The 17,751-nt window shown below is 41.1% G+C and overlaps 2 protein-coding genes across 6 annotated transcripts in view; one reads left to right on the top strand and one right to left on the bottom strand.

Annotated features, from left to right (window-relative positions):
* Window positions 1-5,474, top strand: part of CAPN2 (calpain 2) — a 31,256-nt gene extending 25,782 nt beyond the window's left edge. The window contains exons 15-20 of the mRNA XM_082048126.1: window positions 750-814; window positions 1,800-1,868; window positions 2,466-2,544; window positions 3,435-3,551; window positions 4,041-4,099; window positions 4,765-5,474. Coding sequence (XP_081904252.1) covers window positions 750-814; window positions 1,800-1,868; window positions 2,466-2,544; window positions 3,435-3,551; window positions 4,041-4,099; window positions 4,765-4,788 — 413 coding nt within the window. The 3' untranslated portion in view covers window positions 4,789-5,474. The remainder of the gene's footprint in view (window positions 1-749; window positions 815-1,799; window positions 1,869-2,465; window positions 2,545-3,434; window positions 3,552-4,040; window positions 4,100-4,764) is intronic.
* A 523-nt stretch (window positions 5,475-5,997) lies between these two features.
* TP53BP2 (tumor protein p53 binding protein 2) overlaps window positions 5,998-17,751 on the bottom strand; it is a 72,499-nt gene continuing 60,745 nt past the window's right edge. For all 5 annotated transcript variants that reach the window (XM_082049453.1, XM_082049454.1, XM_082049450.1 and 2 more), the window contains exons 12-18: window positions 16,556-17,045; window positions 15,418-16,199; window positions 13,440-13,577; window positions 12,731-12,864; window positions 11,483-11,649; window positions 9,792-9,991; window positions 5,998-7,042 (exon numbers count right to left, since the gene is read on the bottom strand). In XM_082049453.1, coding sequence (XP_081905579.1) covers window positions 7,001-7,042; window positions 9,792-9,991; window positions 11,483-11,649; window positions 12,731-12,864; window positions 13,440-13,577; window positions 15,418-16,199; window positions 16,556-17,045 — 1,953 coding nt within the window. In that variant the 3' untranslated portion in view covers window positions 5,998-7,000. The remainder of the gene's footprint in view (window positions 7,043-9,791; window positions 9,992-11,482; window positions 11,650-12,730; window positions 12,865-13,439; window positions 13,578-15,417; window positions 16,200-16,555; window positions 17,046-17,751) is intronic.

Below are 17,751 nucleotides of genomic sequence, written 5' to 3'. Positions count from 1 at the left end.
GTTTATTAGCATCCATTTGCCTGCTTCACTGCTGCGTCCCCCTCATGCAAAACAAGGACCATCCTCTGAACATTTCCCAAGAGATTTGTCATTCTTGCCTGTGTGTCCTCCCACCTGAAGCTCTTCCCCACTGCCCACACCTCTAAGTGAGCGTTGCCTCCCACTCTGCTGGATGCAAAGGAGATGGCGGAAGCCATAGTTTACCTCAGGGTGGGGGGTACCTTAGCAACATCAGGCAAACATTTCCCATCCAGCATTTGAGGGAATTGTAGGAATATCTTCACGCAGTTATCTTGACCACAGCTCTACAGGCACCACATCCTCCGCAGTAAGCCTTGCACTAGGTACTTGCCGGATCCCAAAGGCTTTGGATGACATGAATAAATCCCAGAGCAGGAGGCAGCATCCCCTGCTACTCGCTGCACTCACCTGGCCCAGGCTGTGGCAGCGATGCAGCTGGACTCCCCTTCCCAGGGCAGGATTTAAGCAGGCAGTGAATTGCCATTGAGTAACCAGCAGGTGTAGATCACAAACAAGGTACAACACTAAAGTACACGTCACATAGAAGAAAAAAAAAACCCACACCAAAATGAAAAAGCCATCTTGCCAGTTGCAAAAGAAGCCACCAATGACACAGAAGCAAATAGGGGCTAAGGTGTACACACTGGTTACAAAGCTCACGAGCAATTTAGGAAGGTGCCGTGGTACAGCATGCAATGATAATCCTGTCTTTTGCTCTTGCTTTGCAGGCCAAGATATTAAATCTGATGGCTTTAGTATTGAGACATGCAAAATAATGGTTGACCTGTTAGATGTATCCTTTAAGGCTGTTCCTTTGACTACATTCTTCTGCCAGTGCTGGTGTAGGTGATCTGCTGCCTTTGCAGTGGCAGGTCCATACTGAGGTACAAGTGACTCCTGAGGGGGAAAAGCTGTTTTTACTGTGGGTACCCTGAATAAAAATGGTAGTCCTTGCTGTTGCTGCTGACTGTGGCTTATGCAGTCTCCCAGGCAGCCGGGAGAATCCATTTTCAGACCGTAAGACCTGCTTTGAAGTCTCCACAACTCTTGCATGATCTGGTGTAACTGGGGACAAAGTGGAGTATGTTCTGGGAAAAGGCACCTGGCTCTCAGTATGGATTGTCCTTAGCCTTGAATCCTTCATCCTGCACTTTTGCCCTCCTAAGAAAATAAGGGCAAAGGTTTAGGATGAAGAATTCAAGGCTAAGAATAGTTGTGTTCAGTTTCTTTGCTGTGGGAGTTGAATTACATAGGCAGAAAAAGGGAAAATTACCAAAACGGAGTGAAGCTCTGCTATAATTTGGTGTAAAAAATGACATTCTGTAGGGACTCCTTACTGTTTTTTTGGGAGTGATGCAATGACCAGGTTCTTTTGTTAGCTGTATGTGCAAATACTTAAGTTCTCCAAATAATAGGCTTGGTTGTGGCTTTTCCTATTTATAATCCAGACTTAGGACTCATGCTGCTATAACTGTAGGTGTTGAACAAACGATGCAGCACAAAATGACATCATCTTGGCCATTGTATACACCTGTTGAAAAGCCAGAAGGAGCAGAAAGAGCTGGTGAAATGATCACGGTTTAAATGAATAAATCACCTTATTGATTTAGAAAGACAATATTCTTGGACAACAGCTGTGTATTCAACAGGTTGAGTCCTTCAGAGAGGAGTGAATGTTTTTTTAAGTATTAAGTCACAACTGCTCATGTAAGTAAACCCAGCACAGGGAGGGGAAATGTTTTTTGTTCCTTCCCAAGAGCTTGCCTTAACTAAAGAAGAATGATGGGAGTGGTAAACTGGGACTGAAGGAATTCCACACCCTCTGGACAAAGATTCAGAAATACCAGGTAAGACTCAACCTTTTGTCAGAATATGCAGTCGAACGTAGAGGTGATGGAGCGATGGTAGACACATTTGTTTCGGCCAACTTATACAATCACACTTCCAAAAGCAGGCACTCTCGCTTCAGCTCATGATTTATTTGTGGCCTTAGTCCCCCAGATTTTGTCCCGTGGAGTCCAGGAGTGTGACTGCTGGTCCTTCAGGCGCTCAGACGAAGGGATGAAGAAGAGGTTGCCACCCTCCTGCCTTTCTCTCAGAGGGGTTTTTGCTTTAACTCGCGTCCAAATATGTTTAGCCTTCCCAGTTAACAGTGCAAGTTTAATGTCAGTCTTGCTGCTTGCTTTGAGAGCGATAGTGCCATTTTGCACGGGCATTCAGGGAATTCTCTGGAGTCTGTATCTGCTCTGGATACTGCATTAAAAAGACTTTCCAAAGCTGCTTTTAGACAAACTTGGAGAGAAGTACCTGGTCCTTCAGACTAACGCTTGGAAACGCTCCTAAGCAATGTGCAGGCTGCATTGCAAAATGCAAAACTTCCAATGAAAGCCAAAGCATGTTCTGAAATATTGGCACATTTTGACTTTGAGCTTTGTGTCCTGTAGAAAGTTTACAGGGAAATTGATGTGGATCGATCTGGTACCATGAATTCGTATGAGATGAGGAGAGCGCTGGAAGCAGCAGGTATTTATTTCCATCTCTCTTTAGGATTATAGCAGTTTCAGACTAGGTTGACAGATGCTTACTAGTTGCCTGTGTATCACTTACAAGCTGAAAAAATCCTGTATTCTCAGACCTGAAAGGCCTTGGTTTAATTTAGATGCTCAGCCTGGGCTCTTGTCTTTGTGTAGCAGTGCCTTGCCATGAAGGCACTAGAAGCAGCTCAAGTGAATACCAGGTTTGCAGTTATTTTCTTTGGTGACCAGCTTCTGGAGAAGCACAAATAACTGCAACAACCTGGTAGCATACTAGCATATTGTTGTCTTTCAGTGAGTCTCTCTGGTGTATATGGGATTGGCGTAAGCTGGTGAAACTGGGATACTGTGATCCGGGGAATGGAAGTGGCTTAAGCAAGGGGTGATGCCCACAAGAGCATTAGAAGTAGAATCAGTTGCTCCTGCAACCACTGAAAAGCAAATCTGAGTTTTGATGTTAAGTGAGGGGGGTATCTCAAAGCTGTATTATCCCAAATTAGCTTACCTTCTGGAGCAAATTTAATGTCCACATTTGGGCTCGCTAGAGCTTCCCCCTCCTGTCACCACTGCTTCATCTCGGGTCTCCGTGGGCCCAGTCTGGCCACCTGGGGAAGGACCACAAACTGAAGCAGGTGGCCGTGTCCCCTAGGAAACAGAAGTACAGGTGTGGGAGCGCACATGTGACCTAGTCACAGCTCTTCATCTTTCCATGTACAGAAGGGGTTGTTGGGAGTTTCCCAAATGGATAAATAATCTTAAAATTTGAGAATTTAAGTAGCTAATTGGATTTCTGGCAGTGCAGAAGGTTGGGGGTTTTTTGTTGGAGATTTTTGCTTTTTTTTTTCTTCCTTTTTTAAAGGCTTGATGTTGTACTTTTAGGGTTCAAGTTGAACTGCAAGTTACATCAAGTCATTGTGGCTCGCTTTGCTGATGAAGACCTCATAATTGACTTCGATAACTTTGTCCGGTGTTTGATTCGGCTGGAAACCCTGTTCAGTGAGTACACGCTTGATAACTAGACAGACTCTCTTGCTTTCTGATTTCAAGTCCAGAACAAGTTATTCAGAAAAGTTTGTACTAGAACTGAGGTGTCTACAAAGCTGAGCTATGGAATAAATCTGGCAACCCAGTCTGCACACTCCTCCTTGATCTAGGAACCAGCCTTTTAGGCCAAACTGCTGAACCAGGACCAGTCTTCCATGCAAATAACTGAATGCTCATTAAAAAAAAAAAAAAAACCAAACACCTCTAGATTGACAAATACTGTTAATGTTACAGACTGAGCCATTAAAAATGTCCAGTCTTAGTCTTGCACACAAGCAGGCAGTAACGTCAGAGTGGCCCTATCTGTTTTGTCGTGTAGACTGTTGCCAAATTTTAGACTCTGGGGCTGAATTCCTTTTTGATCCTGGAGCATAAGGAAGGGGAAAGCTTTCCAATTAGTTCCTATATTCATCCTTGTCTGTCATCTCTCTCCTACCACAGAAATGTTTAGAAAACTGGATACTGAAAAAACTGGAACAATAGAATTGAACCTCGTTAATGTAAGTTCATTTAGCAATATAATGCTTGTTGTTGGGTTTGTTTGGTTGGTTTTTGTTCTTTGTTTTTTTTCTGAGGGGAGAAAGGGTTTAACAGTAAAAACTATCTTGCTCCATTCTGTCTATGTACTCACATATATGCTGGATTCATAGAGCTTATGTATTTATAAGCAGTCTTAAGACAGGTTACCCTTTTAAAGATCTACCTCCATCACAGTGTATTCTCTTAGCAGACAGACAAGATTACTTTAACCTGATGTGACTTATCACTTACTGGCAGTAACTGCGGCTGATACGTGTGCAGGCTTCTTTCCTGCCTTTTTTGTTGCCAACAGGATGAAATGTAGGTGCAGTAGTGACTCATGGTGTTGACCATGTCTGCTTCCTTCTGCACCATGCGTGCCCTGTAGAAAGCACCAAGTTAGGAGAAAACTACCCTCCTACACACATTCAACTTATTACCCAAACATAACATTTCCAGACCTAAATGAGCAATGTGCAAAATCATCCCAAAACTCTTCTGACTTAAATGAGTTATATATAAATCCTTCAGGAAAGACCCTAAAATTGCTTCTGTAACAACAGACTTTCTTCCTTATGCTAGAAATAACTTCCTACAGGTATTTCTAGTAAAGTTAACCTTGGGCCATTTTCCTCTCTCGTTACAGTGGCTGTGCTTTACTGTCATTTGAGCCACTGCCATCGGCTCAAGAGACCACAGAAAGACCAAGATCAGGTGACAATGAAGCGAACATACAAGTAATATTCCAAAATTAATGTGCCTTAACTTACACATGGCAAATTTTGCACACGGTTTTACAAAGGAAAAGTGTTCTACTTTGACAACAGAAGAATCTGTCATGGGTCTGACAGTCTTTTATATGCTACTCTATATCCTCTCTACAAAAGCTTTAATTTAGTATAAATCCTCAGGTCAAATTTTGAAAATACTGCTTTGCTAATATCTTTGTATTTAAGGTGTTTTCCATGACTTCTGGAAGAAAGCACATTATAGCCTGACAGTGTGGTTTAGCAAATGCTTTTTGAGTAACAGCTCCACTCCATCTGTGTATGTGAAACTAGCAAAGGGATGGTGTTTAGGTAAGATGCAGGCCCCTTGTACGCTTTCTGTCAAGCCGCAGAATTATTCTGGTTAAAAATCCAGTGAAGAATTTGAGTAGCAAGTATGTTTGACCAAACCAACGACAATTCTTTGTCTCTTGACCATTGAAGAGCCTGGAGCAGGATGCTGTTGGCACCAGAATCTTCCAAGAGAAAAGCCCTGTTCTCAGGTGCAATCTTGATTTCTTGTATCTTATTTATCTTCCTTTTGAAAGACAAGAAAGTATTTAAATAAAAAGATAATAGTGGAACTTAAGTTTGCAAGACTGTTATTGCTTTTACAACTAAGCACATTTTTCTTAGATTCTCACTGAGCATATACAGAGTTTTTCTTGTCAGGAACAGAATATGTTGTCTTTTAAAGGGGAAAACCAGCATTCTGGAGCTGACCAGGCATTGACAGATGCTCTGGCTGTATGTCAGTTGATGAAATGCTAAATAGTCTGATACTTTATCTGATACTGTAGAAGATTAATGCTTAAAACAATAAAGGTTTCCAAGGCAGGTAGTTGATACTATATATTAAAATAATGAGGCTATGAACATGAGCAGATTGCTGCTTCCAAGAGTTTTCACTACTTAAGTTTACTTACCTAAGGAATTGTGTCCTCCTTCCTACCAACAATTTCTTGTGTATTTATAGGCACCTTTCCAAAAAGCAGGAAAACATGAGGCTGAAGGGTGAGGCAGTGAGACACTTCACTTCCTCTCCATTAAATATTGTACATTATCAAATGATTATTTCCAAACAGACAGATATATAAAGGATAGTTCCATGGGAAAGACTTTATTAGGAATATACTTGTACCAAGTTTTTTTCTTAAGTATGTTCCTTAGCTTTTCAGGTTCACAAAGGCTATAAGCAACTAAGAGATTTGGCTCAATTTTAAATGCAGATGGTCTTGTAACAAACAGGGGAGGAAGGGTTCAATTTAATACAAAAAGCAGGTGAATGTCAGCATGATGTAGGAAAGCAGCATGTCTTACTGTTGAGATTTTCAGATGGTTTAATAAAAAATTGACACTAAAATACTCAGAGTTAAAGCTTAAGAGGAGACAAAAGTTTAATGGTATCACAGTTGAGTAGAAACAAGTAAGTTGTCAAGGACTACAGAAAGTTTCTACATTTAGTTTTCAAAGTACAAAATACAATAAATACATGAGACCCTTTGTAAAAAGAGGAATCTAAAACTACATTGTCTGTTACAGCACATAATATTTTGAATATATGTGATTCCTAAGATGCTACAGCATTTTTTTAAAGTTATTGCTTAATGGATTGGTCACGTGGCTGTCACTGTTCAGATGCTTCTTCAACAAACATTCTGCTTCCAGCAATAAGCATTTGGGTGCTGTGCACATACTTTAATTTCTCCCATCTGGAAAAAACCTCAGGATAAATTTGGACAAAGCCAAGTTGTCTGTTTCACGATGATTCCTTCAGTGGTAAATTGAAAAAGTCCTTCTATTTAATGCAGAAAAATGTGAAATTCTTTTCTGCTGCTTTTGAAGAAATCACAGTGGGTACTTGAACATAATGGCTTGCTTAGACCAACGGCAGCAGAATTTCATTTGCTCCTAAGCATTATTTCATCTTGTACAATGCCCTCATCCATTTGCTAATGCATCAATCCTTCATTTGTTTTCAAAGCACATTCTTCATAGCTTTCAAATTACATTGTCATTGAAATCAGTCTCATGATACTGGAACCAACACAAAATGATTTTTTTTTTGTAAGTCTTCCATGATTAGTACTTCAAGAATCTGGCTTCTGTACTACTTCAAGCCAAGCTTCTTTGTCTAGGTTTAATCCTTGGATACAGCTGAGGGTAAAACAGAAATGAGATTTTAAATTTTAGTGCTTTAAAAGGTTACTTTTTAAAAAAGAAAAAAGAAAGCCCACTCTTTGGCAATACAATTCTAATATAATCTCTAGTACCAAAATATGGCTATAAAAAACACCCAGAGCACTAACAAATATAAATTTAGCATTCTTAGGCAAGCTTAAAAAATACTAACCATGTCAGTGCAAAAGGCTGGCACTGAAAAGCATGTAAGTCACTACCTTCAGCTCTACTCAGCTGGGTGGGCTAGGGAAAGCATGGGGCTTTGTAAGTCAAGAGACTTTTGTGATCAATAAACTAGGGGATTTTTTCCCTGATTTATAAAGGAAATAGAGAGGTAATACTCTGGTTTGCTTTCTCTTAATGCCTATCAGCCTTGACAGATCTAGAGCGCTGGGCAAGCTGGAAACATCTGGGTGCATAAAGACCCTGGAACTGTAGGAGCTGTGGATAGTGGGCAGCCAAATAAATTCATCTGACTGCCCAGCAGTAAATCAGTAGCTGCCACTTTCTGGCCCCCCAGCTCTGTGCTGCTCACACATTCTGTCTGCACACAGAGGTCCAGAGACGACCTCAGCTGCAGGGTGACGATGGATGGGACACAGTTCAACACAGCCGTGCTGGGATGCTTGGCTCCTTGGCTCCCACTTGCAAAGGGCTTTGGAACAACCACGGTCCTGCACAGCATGGCTTCTGGCATATAACAATAGAAAGATCCACTTCGTACAATTAGGAAAGATGAATCCTCCATGCTCTAAATGGCATCTGCATTACATTGTGGGTTGTTTCAGCTAAAGTTCTCTTTAAAGATGCCCTCTTCTCTCTTCAGCCAGACTCTGGCTTTCTTTTTTTTTCATGGTCAGCTAATGATTAAGGGAAGACCAACAACTTCACCCACAAGGTTTGTCTCAGCCTGCTATGACTAGCAGAGATGAAGTCAGCCAGTTAAAATAGCACACCACCTGATAGTGTTCAAATTATTTCATCTGGTATTAAAAGTCAGTATTTTGACAGTATCATCTTCTTTGCATTCAGTTTTAGAGTGCTCACACAACTTAGGGAGCTAGTGAGTCACTAAGAAGGGCAGAGTATGGATGCAGATAATGTCATCCTGGTTTTTATTCAGCACACCTAACTGCAAAAAGATAAAGCTGCTGTGATAAAAATATGACTTAAGAATATACCAAACTACCAGATATCTTCCTCTGTGCTGAATATCTTAGCCTAGATTTTGAGCTGCTATATTAGGAGTCCAGTAATTGCTTCTGAGAATAACCACAAAATACTTTGGTAGCCCTAAGTAGCACAACAGAACAGATACAAGAGAGTAACAGTTAATATTGGGCTTGGGTATTTTTCCTCAAAGCTTGTTTGGATTATGCTGTGCTTAGAAGCATGAGTCAGGACCCCCATTCTAAGCTGTGTTGCCTTATGATTTTTGTTACAGAAGCACAGATGCTCCTTGTGTTCTTACACACCTGTGCTCAGGCTGAGTGCACAAGCAAATGAAGCAGTAGCACGTGCACAATTCACCCTAGGGCAGGAAAAAAAAGCAAAACTCAAACAACCCACAAGCTGCCATTTCTGACTGTGTAGTGCAGGGCTGAAGGCTGCTCTCAATTTAGAAATGTTTACGATTGGAAAGGAAAAAACTGAGCAGAAATACTATGTTAGGGAGAATTTGACAGTACATTGTGGGCAGGCCTGACCTAAAAGTCATACAGAAATTAAAACTGATTTTGCATTAGATAGAGTTGCTCTGCAACACCTAACCAGTTTAAGAGTAAGGATTATCTGCATGAGGAAGGAGGTTCAGCCTCTTTCAAGCATCATACATCAATCAGCTAAAATTCACAGCAGTTAATCTTTAGCATTGGCAGAACCTCTTATCTCCAGCAGCAGGGCAACTGGATATATACGAAAAAGCTTAATGGAATTTTTTTATACATGTCCATCTGCTATAGTTTTCTAGCAACTCAGCCATGAGGAGAAGCATGGGGACATAATCAAAAATATATATTATTTGTACACAGTTGATTTTAATAAAAGAGGTAGTACAGAACATGATAAGGAAAGGACCAGTCATCAATTAAAGGCCTTTTATATATTGTTAAATATTACTTAAAGAGCATAGGAGAAAAAGATCTGCCTTTATTTGCCAACATGATCTCTTTTGCAATACTAGAAAAAAGATAACCATAGAATTTTGCAGTGTTTGTCTTTAAACTCTGTGAAACCATCTCAGGTCACAAGGTGCACTGTGTACACCAGGACAGGGAAGGACTCATGACTCATTCTTCATACAGGTTTAGTTTAAGGCCCTTTGTGCCAGTGTATCATATTCCTAAAGAAGGGAAACCTTGTTCTGTTCACATGCTCAGCAAAGCCTTACGCACACATCACGTTCAGATAAAAGTTTTGGGTGGGTTTGGTTTGTTTTTTTTCCTAAGACGGTGAAATAAGGTTCTATTAGAACCTGTTATGGATAGCAGGGTAGTGATACATGTTGCTCTTTTATGCACCCGTCTATATCATCTATGTTAGGTATCCAGACAGCATTAACCCACTCTGCCAAGGTGTTCAACTCCCCAAATGAATAAATGGAGAACATCAACTCCTTCCTCTTGACTTTTGAAAATGCACCCAGCCAAGATGCACAAGAATAAAGCTGCATATACTCCACATATCAGGGTGGGTTTTTTTGACTCTGGAAATATTAAGGACTCACCCCTAGGAGGTTGCGGGGAACGTAGCCTTCCTTGTCATTCAGCCGTGCCCACCACCACTCAATTTCATCTTCATCTTCCCGGCGCAGGATTGTCATGCAGTCTCCCTCTTTCATTGAAAGCTCATCGTCATTTTGAGCCTCATAATCCCAGAGTCCATAAATCACTCCTTTGTTCATGATCCCCATTTTCTCCTGGACTCCTGCAATGTTAAAAGCACAGAGCAGCTCAATACGACGACGGAAAGACGACGGAAAGACGACGGAAAGACGACGGAAAGACGACGGAAAGACGACGGAAAGACGACGGAAAGACGACGGAAAGACGACGGAAAGACGACGGAAAGACGACGGAAAGACGACGGAAAGACGACGGAAAGACGACGGAAAGACGACGGAAAGACGACGGAAAGACGACGGAAAGACGACGGAAAGACGACGGAAAGACGACGGAAAGACGACGTGGCAAGGAACAGCCAGGAGGGAAAACAGGGTGAAAAGTTGGAAAGACTGCTGTACTCTAATTTTTAAACACTGACTTCAGAAACACAGTACTGTTAGACTGCATCTGGATCAAGGTGTTTTGGAGTACATGCCTACACCTTGCAGATGTTTAGAACATTTTACAGCTGTAGCCAAATATGAAATACTATTCTTTCTATACACATTCCTCAGTTTCTAAGCAGCAAACTGGAAAAGGTACCTTAATCAACACAAACTTTCTCCTAGTGAATTATTCCATTTTAAAATACTGAATCCTACTGGATAGAAAACTAAATGCAATTTTGCTTAGTCCACAGATTTTGATGCTAGTTAAACAGGCTTTCTCCCTTCATAGAGAAAACTATACACTTGGCACCAAGAGATGCAGTTTTCAAGCTCAGTGAGGACAGATTATTTTGAAATATGCTGGCTGAGCAGCTGTTAGAAACTCAGATCTTGCATGTTCCACAAAAAGAGAAAAGCACTATTATAGGTTTTTACACTGCTATTACTCTAGCCTCCTGCGGATAGATGACACTCCAGCTAGTAGGTGCCTAAGGGACAAGAACTACGTACAAAACATGCAGTCAACTACTTTAAAACCTCATAGACTAATAGTCATTGCTCCCCAGGGGGAATTCATTCTTTCCATTAAAAGACAGCTTCCCTGTAGCCTTACTATTTGAATCAAATCTAAATTTAATATGGGTTTTCTTTTTAAATGCAAGATGAGAAAAATGCCAGAAAGATAAAGTCAAATTCAGTGCTTACTAAGCTCCATTAAGACAGAAACTTGGCAATACCTTTCTTGGTTCTGAAGTGCACATTAGAAAATATTCTTCATTTAAAGACACCAGGTAACAGATATGAACTGTCTACTGAGATACCCATACAACTTTTGGTAAGATTCACCTAATCCTCACCTCACACTAATGTATTTTTCAATGCACAAACCTAACTCATTTAAAGGTTTTTAATGTAGGGAAACCTTTTGTTCCTCAGATCTTCTCTATAGGTTGAATATTATTAAGTTATTCTTGCTGGACCTCATTCTGTGACAAGAAGCTGAATAAAACCTCTCTCTTTCCAAGAGGCACCCGAGGCACAGGCACACAACTTAAGCATGCAACTCACCACTCCTCATACAAAAACATATGAGAAGTGCCCGCTGAGTCCCTAGCACGCTCCAGAACTCAGCTGTCATCACCTACCGTATAAGAACTGGGAGCACTGGGTGTAGCCTTCCTCCATTTCCTCACACTTGTCTGCAGCTGTCTGCATGTCACTGTAGGTCATGGCAAACACAGCTGCGCCTGACTCCACCAGGAACTTGCACACCTGCACGTTATTGCATGATGCTGCACAGTGTAACGGGGTCCTGCAAGCCAAGAAGAAAAAGATGACACGTTACTTATACTGCTTGTAGCAGCACTTACTGACTCCTGGGAGCAAACCACTTTTGTGTGTGACCTCCAGCAACTCACACTACATCACAAAGGGTACCACCAGAAGCACTTAACCCAGGATGTCAATAACAATTGCTTTACTCAGTAACAGGCATTACCAAGAGCTGCTTGAACCCTAAGTCTAGGTTTCCACATGGATCTCTAGTTACGCTACCTCTTTATAATCCATTAACATTTTAAGAACATTAAGACAATAAAAATTTAAAAATAAATCAATATTAAAAACACACTCAGAAATCCTCCTCACATCACGTCTCTTACCATCCAGACAATCACTTCAAGACCTGACTTGGTGACAAGTGCAGGTAATTGGGATAACTACTGAGCTTAGGGACCACAAGCATCTTTATTCAGGCTGAGGCCTTAGACACTTCTGTTACAGGCAGAAATAATAGTAAAATCACTGACCCCTATGCCAGCCTTTTCCAAATAAGTTCCGCAGCTATCTGTAAGGAGGATTTGTAACGCATTATCAGTTGCAAGACTAGTTTGTAGGTTGTGTTTTTGTGCTTTATTTTGGTTTTGGTGATTTGTTTTGTTGGGGGCTTTGTTGTTGTTTTTGGGGGGGTTGTTGTTGTTTTTTCCCTTAAGTTGTCTGACCATTGGACAAAGAACTGAGGAGAATTTTGCAGGGCTACATACTGCCTAGAGCACATGTAAACTATTGGCTGTCTCACAGAGAAGAATTTCAGCAAATGGCCCATTATGCATAAACTGTCTTCAATATCTCAAAGAAACAGAGCAATTTCCCAACAACTGTACCCACACTCACACACACTTTTTTCATACACGGAACATTAGTATAATTTGCTTATTTTCTCCTCTGCATGTTCCTATATGATCCCCCCCAGAGAGCTGTTGCTCTGCTGTGGAAAAGTCACTGCCAGCTCTATAGGAGCAAAGTGAGGGACCTTCTGAGGGACCTGTAGGAGCCATCAATCATAGGTCTCTTGTGAAGAACACCTGTAAGGTACCATTTAATGAAAGCCTTACCATCCATCACTATCTGCAGCGTTCACATTCACACCAAATTGCACCAGGAACTTCACGATTTCCGTGTGCCCAGCACACACAGCGTTGTGCAGCGCAGTAATCCCTTCATCGTTGGGCATGCTAGGGTCTTCAACCTGTTCAGCCAGAAAAGAAGCCATGCACATTGTGGTGAAACTCCTGACAATAAATATCTCTTTGCACATAAAAATTAGGTTTTTTATTCTGGAATAATGATTCTCAGCCATATTTCTAAGGACACGAGCAACAGGCAGAAAACTACAGCAGTTACAACTCTTGCGAGAAAACTCAGAACAAGCTTGCAGCCTCCTTTTAATAGTGAGAACCTAAAATGGTTCAGAGAAATAGTATCTTGATAACTTAAAGGCATGTATAACAAAGCCTATTTATAAGCAAAACTGGCATGGATTTTACCTATCAAATTACCTGATAATATGCCAGATAGGGGATGAAACACTACATAAGAAATTAGGAAAAAGTCCTGCAAATTTGTAGCCTTGATGCTAAATACCTAGCATGGATTTAACACACTTAAAATCAGCATCCAAGTGGCCATGTCCAGTCAGGACTTCTCCTCAAGCACAGATATAGCTGTGCACTATTATTTTTAGCTTCCTCAGCCCAGAAAAGCTTCAACTTCCCAGGTTGAACCAGGATAGCTATTCCTTCTCTTACAAGTTTGCGTTCATACCTCATAAATTATTCTCTGCACGAGGTCAAACTCCCCTTCCAAAGATGAATCCAGAAGCAACGCAAGGGGATTGAATTTCACTCTCATTCCATGCCCAATTCTCTCAGAGCCAGTTTTACGCAAGTTTGTCCTCTTCCCCTGTGAAAAGGTAACACAAGTTACAGCCATTTTCTTCCTAGGAAGAACAAGAATATAAAATTGCATATTTGGGAATGACAGCAGAAATGACCAATTAAGGCAGTGTTTAATATGAAATTTAGACTATTTTCTACCAATGCCCTGTCACATTACAAATATAGTAGGTTACACACATTATGACAGATCTCTGCCTTTATATCAAAACAAGGTCACTAATCAACTGAAATACAAAAGTCACCTTGATCAAACACATCAGCAAAACAAACTCCCTAATTCCTCAAGATCAGGAAAAAAAAAAAAAAGAGCCTTTTTTTATTCAGACCACTTCAGCATTAACTCTCAAAGCTGTTACACAAACCAAGTAGTATACTCCATGAAATAGGATATTTAGCAGAATTTAGCAGGAACATAAACAGTTATGGAAAACAGTTTTGGAAAGAATGTAGAACCAAGTGCAGAAATGCTTTAGATGCTCCCAGAGATACTGGAAACCAAGTATTTCTATAGCTGAGTTTGTACCCTTTCCTGTAGAGAACATGCGTGTATTAGCTCAGCGCTCTCCCCAGCTGGCTGCACAGCACCAACAAACACTATTCACAAGGGAATGGAGATTTCTGACAGATGTCCAAGCAAAGATGAATAGAAATGACTCATGTTTTGAAAGAGCAAATGTGAAGATACAAGAGGAGATTCCCCAAAAATACTCTTTTGCCTGTTGATTTATCTATAATATCAAAAGTACAGGCTTTCTAAAGAGCCCATCAGCACAATGCAAGTATTTAAATATGAAATAAAGAAATTGGGCTGGTTTCTTCTCTTCAATCACAGAATTATTACAAAACCAACAAGAAATGGGTTCTTACAATTTAGGAAATCCTACTGCTCAAGTTTCCTTGTAAAAGGGAGCAAGGACAAAGCATGAAATCATGCAATTACTACTTCATGTAAAAATTACAATGTTAAAAAGCACATTTAAAGCTTTTAATTCCTATGCACCGAAGTGACGGAAGAAAAAACACTTTCATGTATCAAGTTACTAAAATTCATGATAGGTTTTAAAAGAAACTCTTTGAGGAACTGAAAGCAGTCAGCATTTCTGTTCTACAACAGTGAGATACCACCGTACCCTGCACACAAACTAAGTTTCAAAACAAACAAGATGGTAAAACGCTGCCTGCCCTTAGCCCAAAGAGACTCCATTTTGATGCAACTTGAGAACTGACTGATGTCAAATCAGGTTCCAAAGAGACATTCAGTAAACATTTCAGTAAAAGAAGTACGTGCAGTTGATGTCTATAAATGAGTTTTTAAAGCAGAAAATAAAGAAGTCTGTTTCTCCATATTTTTCAAGCAAGGCACTTTCAGATAAACAAACGCAATCCAGGATTAAGATAATTCGTTTCCAACTCATATCAGCAACAGTGGGAAATGCTTGTGAAATCTTAATCTGTGCCTCAAAAAAACTTCTTATTTCTTTTAAGAAGGAAGTATAGTTTGTGTGTAGTAGGCAGACTTCTATAAGGAATGTTCTTTACAGCCCAAAAGAATTTTACTATTTACGTATCCAATTCCATTTAAAACTTATCATGTCATTCATTCTAGAGACAGAGACTTTTCATTACTGTCATTCACTCTGAGTGACAAGAGTCACTTGGGACTCTGTCCCAAGACAAGAGCATCACACAAATAGAACAGATACCCACAGAGAGACTTCCAGCCTATTTGTGTGACTGTTCTCCTGCATCTGCTAAAGCTCTACAATATAACACACAGTATTTATGGCAGAGCTTCAGATGTCTTATTAACAGGGCACCCAAGTTATAGGCTAACTCATACTTACAGGAGGCAAGGAAAACTGTCCAGTAACTTCAGGAGGCCTCATATTGAATGAGTCCTCTCCCAAACTCTCTGGTTCCCCTGATGGATAAGGGGGTGGTGGGTATGGAGGATATTCTTCCATGTATACCTCCAGTGGCAGTGAAGCTTCTAGGCTTGGTTCTTCCATTTTCAGCTGTGTGAGTTCATCACCATCTGATACTCCCTCAGGTACAGTGTCCAACACTACAGAGGGAAGAACAGCTTCGCTCTGATCTGCTGGTGTGTTCTCTGGTTCCTCAGCGATGGCCGGTTCTGGCATAGAAGCAGCTGTTTCTTTTTCTGATTCTGCACTTAGATAAGGATTTGGGATCTCCACTGGGCTTTCAGGACTGGCAGCTGATGCCGTCTGCTTGGAGGGATGTGATGGAGCTGAGATAGTCTCCATTGCAGCCAGAGTGGTCCTCTGATACAACAGCTTCTGAATATTAGGCCCATTAGGTCCTTCTGGCTCAGTAATGGAGCTACGTTTCTTCAGTGGTCTGGGCGCATTGGACAGCTTTTTCCGTAGTGCTTCCAGATCAGCATCGCTCTGGTTGCGGTATGGGTTGGACAAGAACGGCAGCAATTTGGTTGGGCTAAGAGGACGGGGTATTCGCTCTGTTTCGTGATTCTCATGAGCAGAAGCTGTTGTTTCCATCTCAGGCTCTGGACTGCCTGGCTTGCCTTGGAGGTTTGAGTAGACGTTCTCCGTCTGTGGCAGCTGATTCTGTACACCAGCTCCTGCCATCACGGGCTTGCCATACACTGCAGAGAGGGGTGGGAAAAAAGCAAGTGTGAATATTTGATCAACAAACCTAAAAAGAGCATACAACCCAATTCACCTACATAGGGCAAAGGAGCATAATAATATGACAACTGAACAGAACTAATCTGGTAACGAAGTTCACTGTTAGTTATCTTGGAAAACCAAGACAAATATTTGCACTTTTTATTAACACTGATATACAGCATGTAAAATCTACCTAAGATTCTTACTGCTGCACTAACCTGCTTAATTCCCTTGAGGAACAGCTTTATACCCACAGATAAGGTGGAAAGTAGATCTGTGATGTATCTGAGGTTTATAAAGACAGAAGAGAGGTAGAGAGCCACATGCTTACCGCTTGGGAAGTGCGGTGCTCTGGTCTGCGCCCTTGTCAAAGCACTCTGCACTGCCTGCTGGAAGTTCTTCCCAGGAGTCTGCTGTTGTGTGTACATGCTGTAAATTGAACTTGCAGCCACAGTTTGAGGCTTCCGAAATGGTGGAAGCGAGGCCTCTTTGGACGGCTGAGGGGTAAAAGGTCTCACAGCAGCTGCTGGGGGACTCTCCTGTTTGGAGGAGGGAAGAATTTGATCCTGGCCAGAGGAAGGACCTGCAGGAGGTACAGAAATTCTTTGCTGGATCTGCTGAGGAGGATGGGAAGGCTGCTGTGCCACTGGTTTTTGTTTGTTCCCCATAGTTACAACTGCCAAAGGCAGCTTCTGCAGGTTTCCATCCAGCTTTGTATCAGAAGGTTGCAGATGACTGGCTTGACCAAAGTAAGGCAAGTTTATCTGTTTTGGTTTAGTGGGGACAGGTGGTGGTACCTTTGTTACATTTTTATTGGCTGCCTGAAAGACACAAAAAAAGAGTTAATTAATATTAAACAGCAAAATATGTTCTAGGAGTTCTGCTATGAAGGACCCCAGATCCTCAAAGAAAGGTACAGTATCCTGCATTTCTACTGCTGCTGCAATACTGTTTACATCATCATTGGAAACATGAAGAGACTTTTTGAAACATTTTATCACCACAGTTGTTTATACTTTGAACCCATTCTCTTCAATTCTTTCTATAGCAGTTCTGTTTAAAACATCAAGCAATGGCAGTGCACAGTAATTTCTCTAGAGATGGCAGAGGCACTTAGCAGCATATGGAAGCAAGAAGCTTCTTTTCCAACGGAGCACTTAGCCCCAGTTCTTCTACATTACTTCATCCCCTACCTGCTTAACCATGCCCTCATGCCAAGGTTTAGGTGGGCAGCTTGCTGCAGCCTAATGTCTGAAGGATGTTGTTGCATTGAACAGTGAAATGAGCATATAAATTATTTTTAAAAACCCATGCAAATGCCTCTGTACATATAATTGATGGGGGGCATGTGGGGGGGAAAAAATGTATGCATACGCACTAGTACAAATAACACAGCTATTTCTTTGTATTCAGTCAAAATGTAGATTTTCACCACAGTGACTGTAGGGAATGACTGAGTTACCAACCGGCATTAAAAGCCTAGAATACTTTTTTCCCCTATAAGTAGTCTTTTAAAAGAAGACCTAG

Source organism: Streptopelia decaocto, assembly GCF_964273445.1.
Source record: "Streptopelia decaocto genome assembly, chromosome: 3".
Taxonomy (NCBI): domain Eukaryota; kingdom Metazoa; phylum Chordata; class Aves; order Columbiformes; family Columbidae; genus Streptopelia; species Streptopelia decaocto.
Note: the sequence above shows the minus strand (reverse complement) of the source record. Positions and strands in the feature narration are given on the sequence as shown.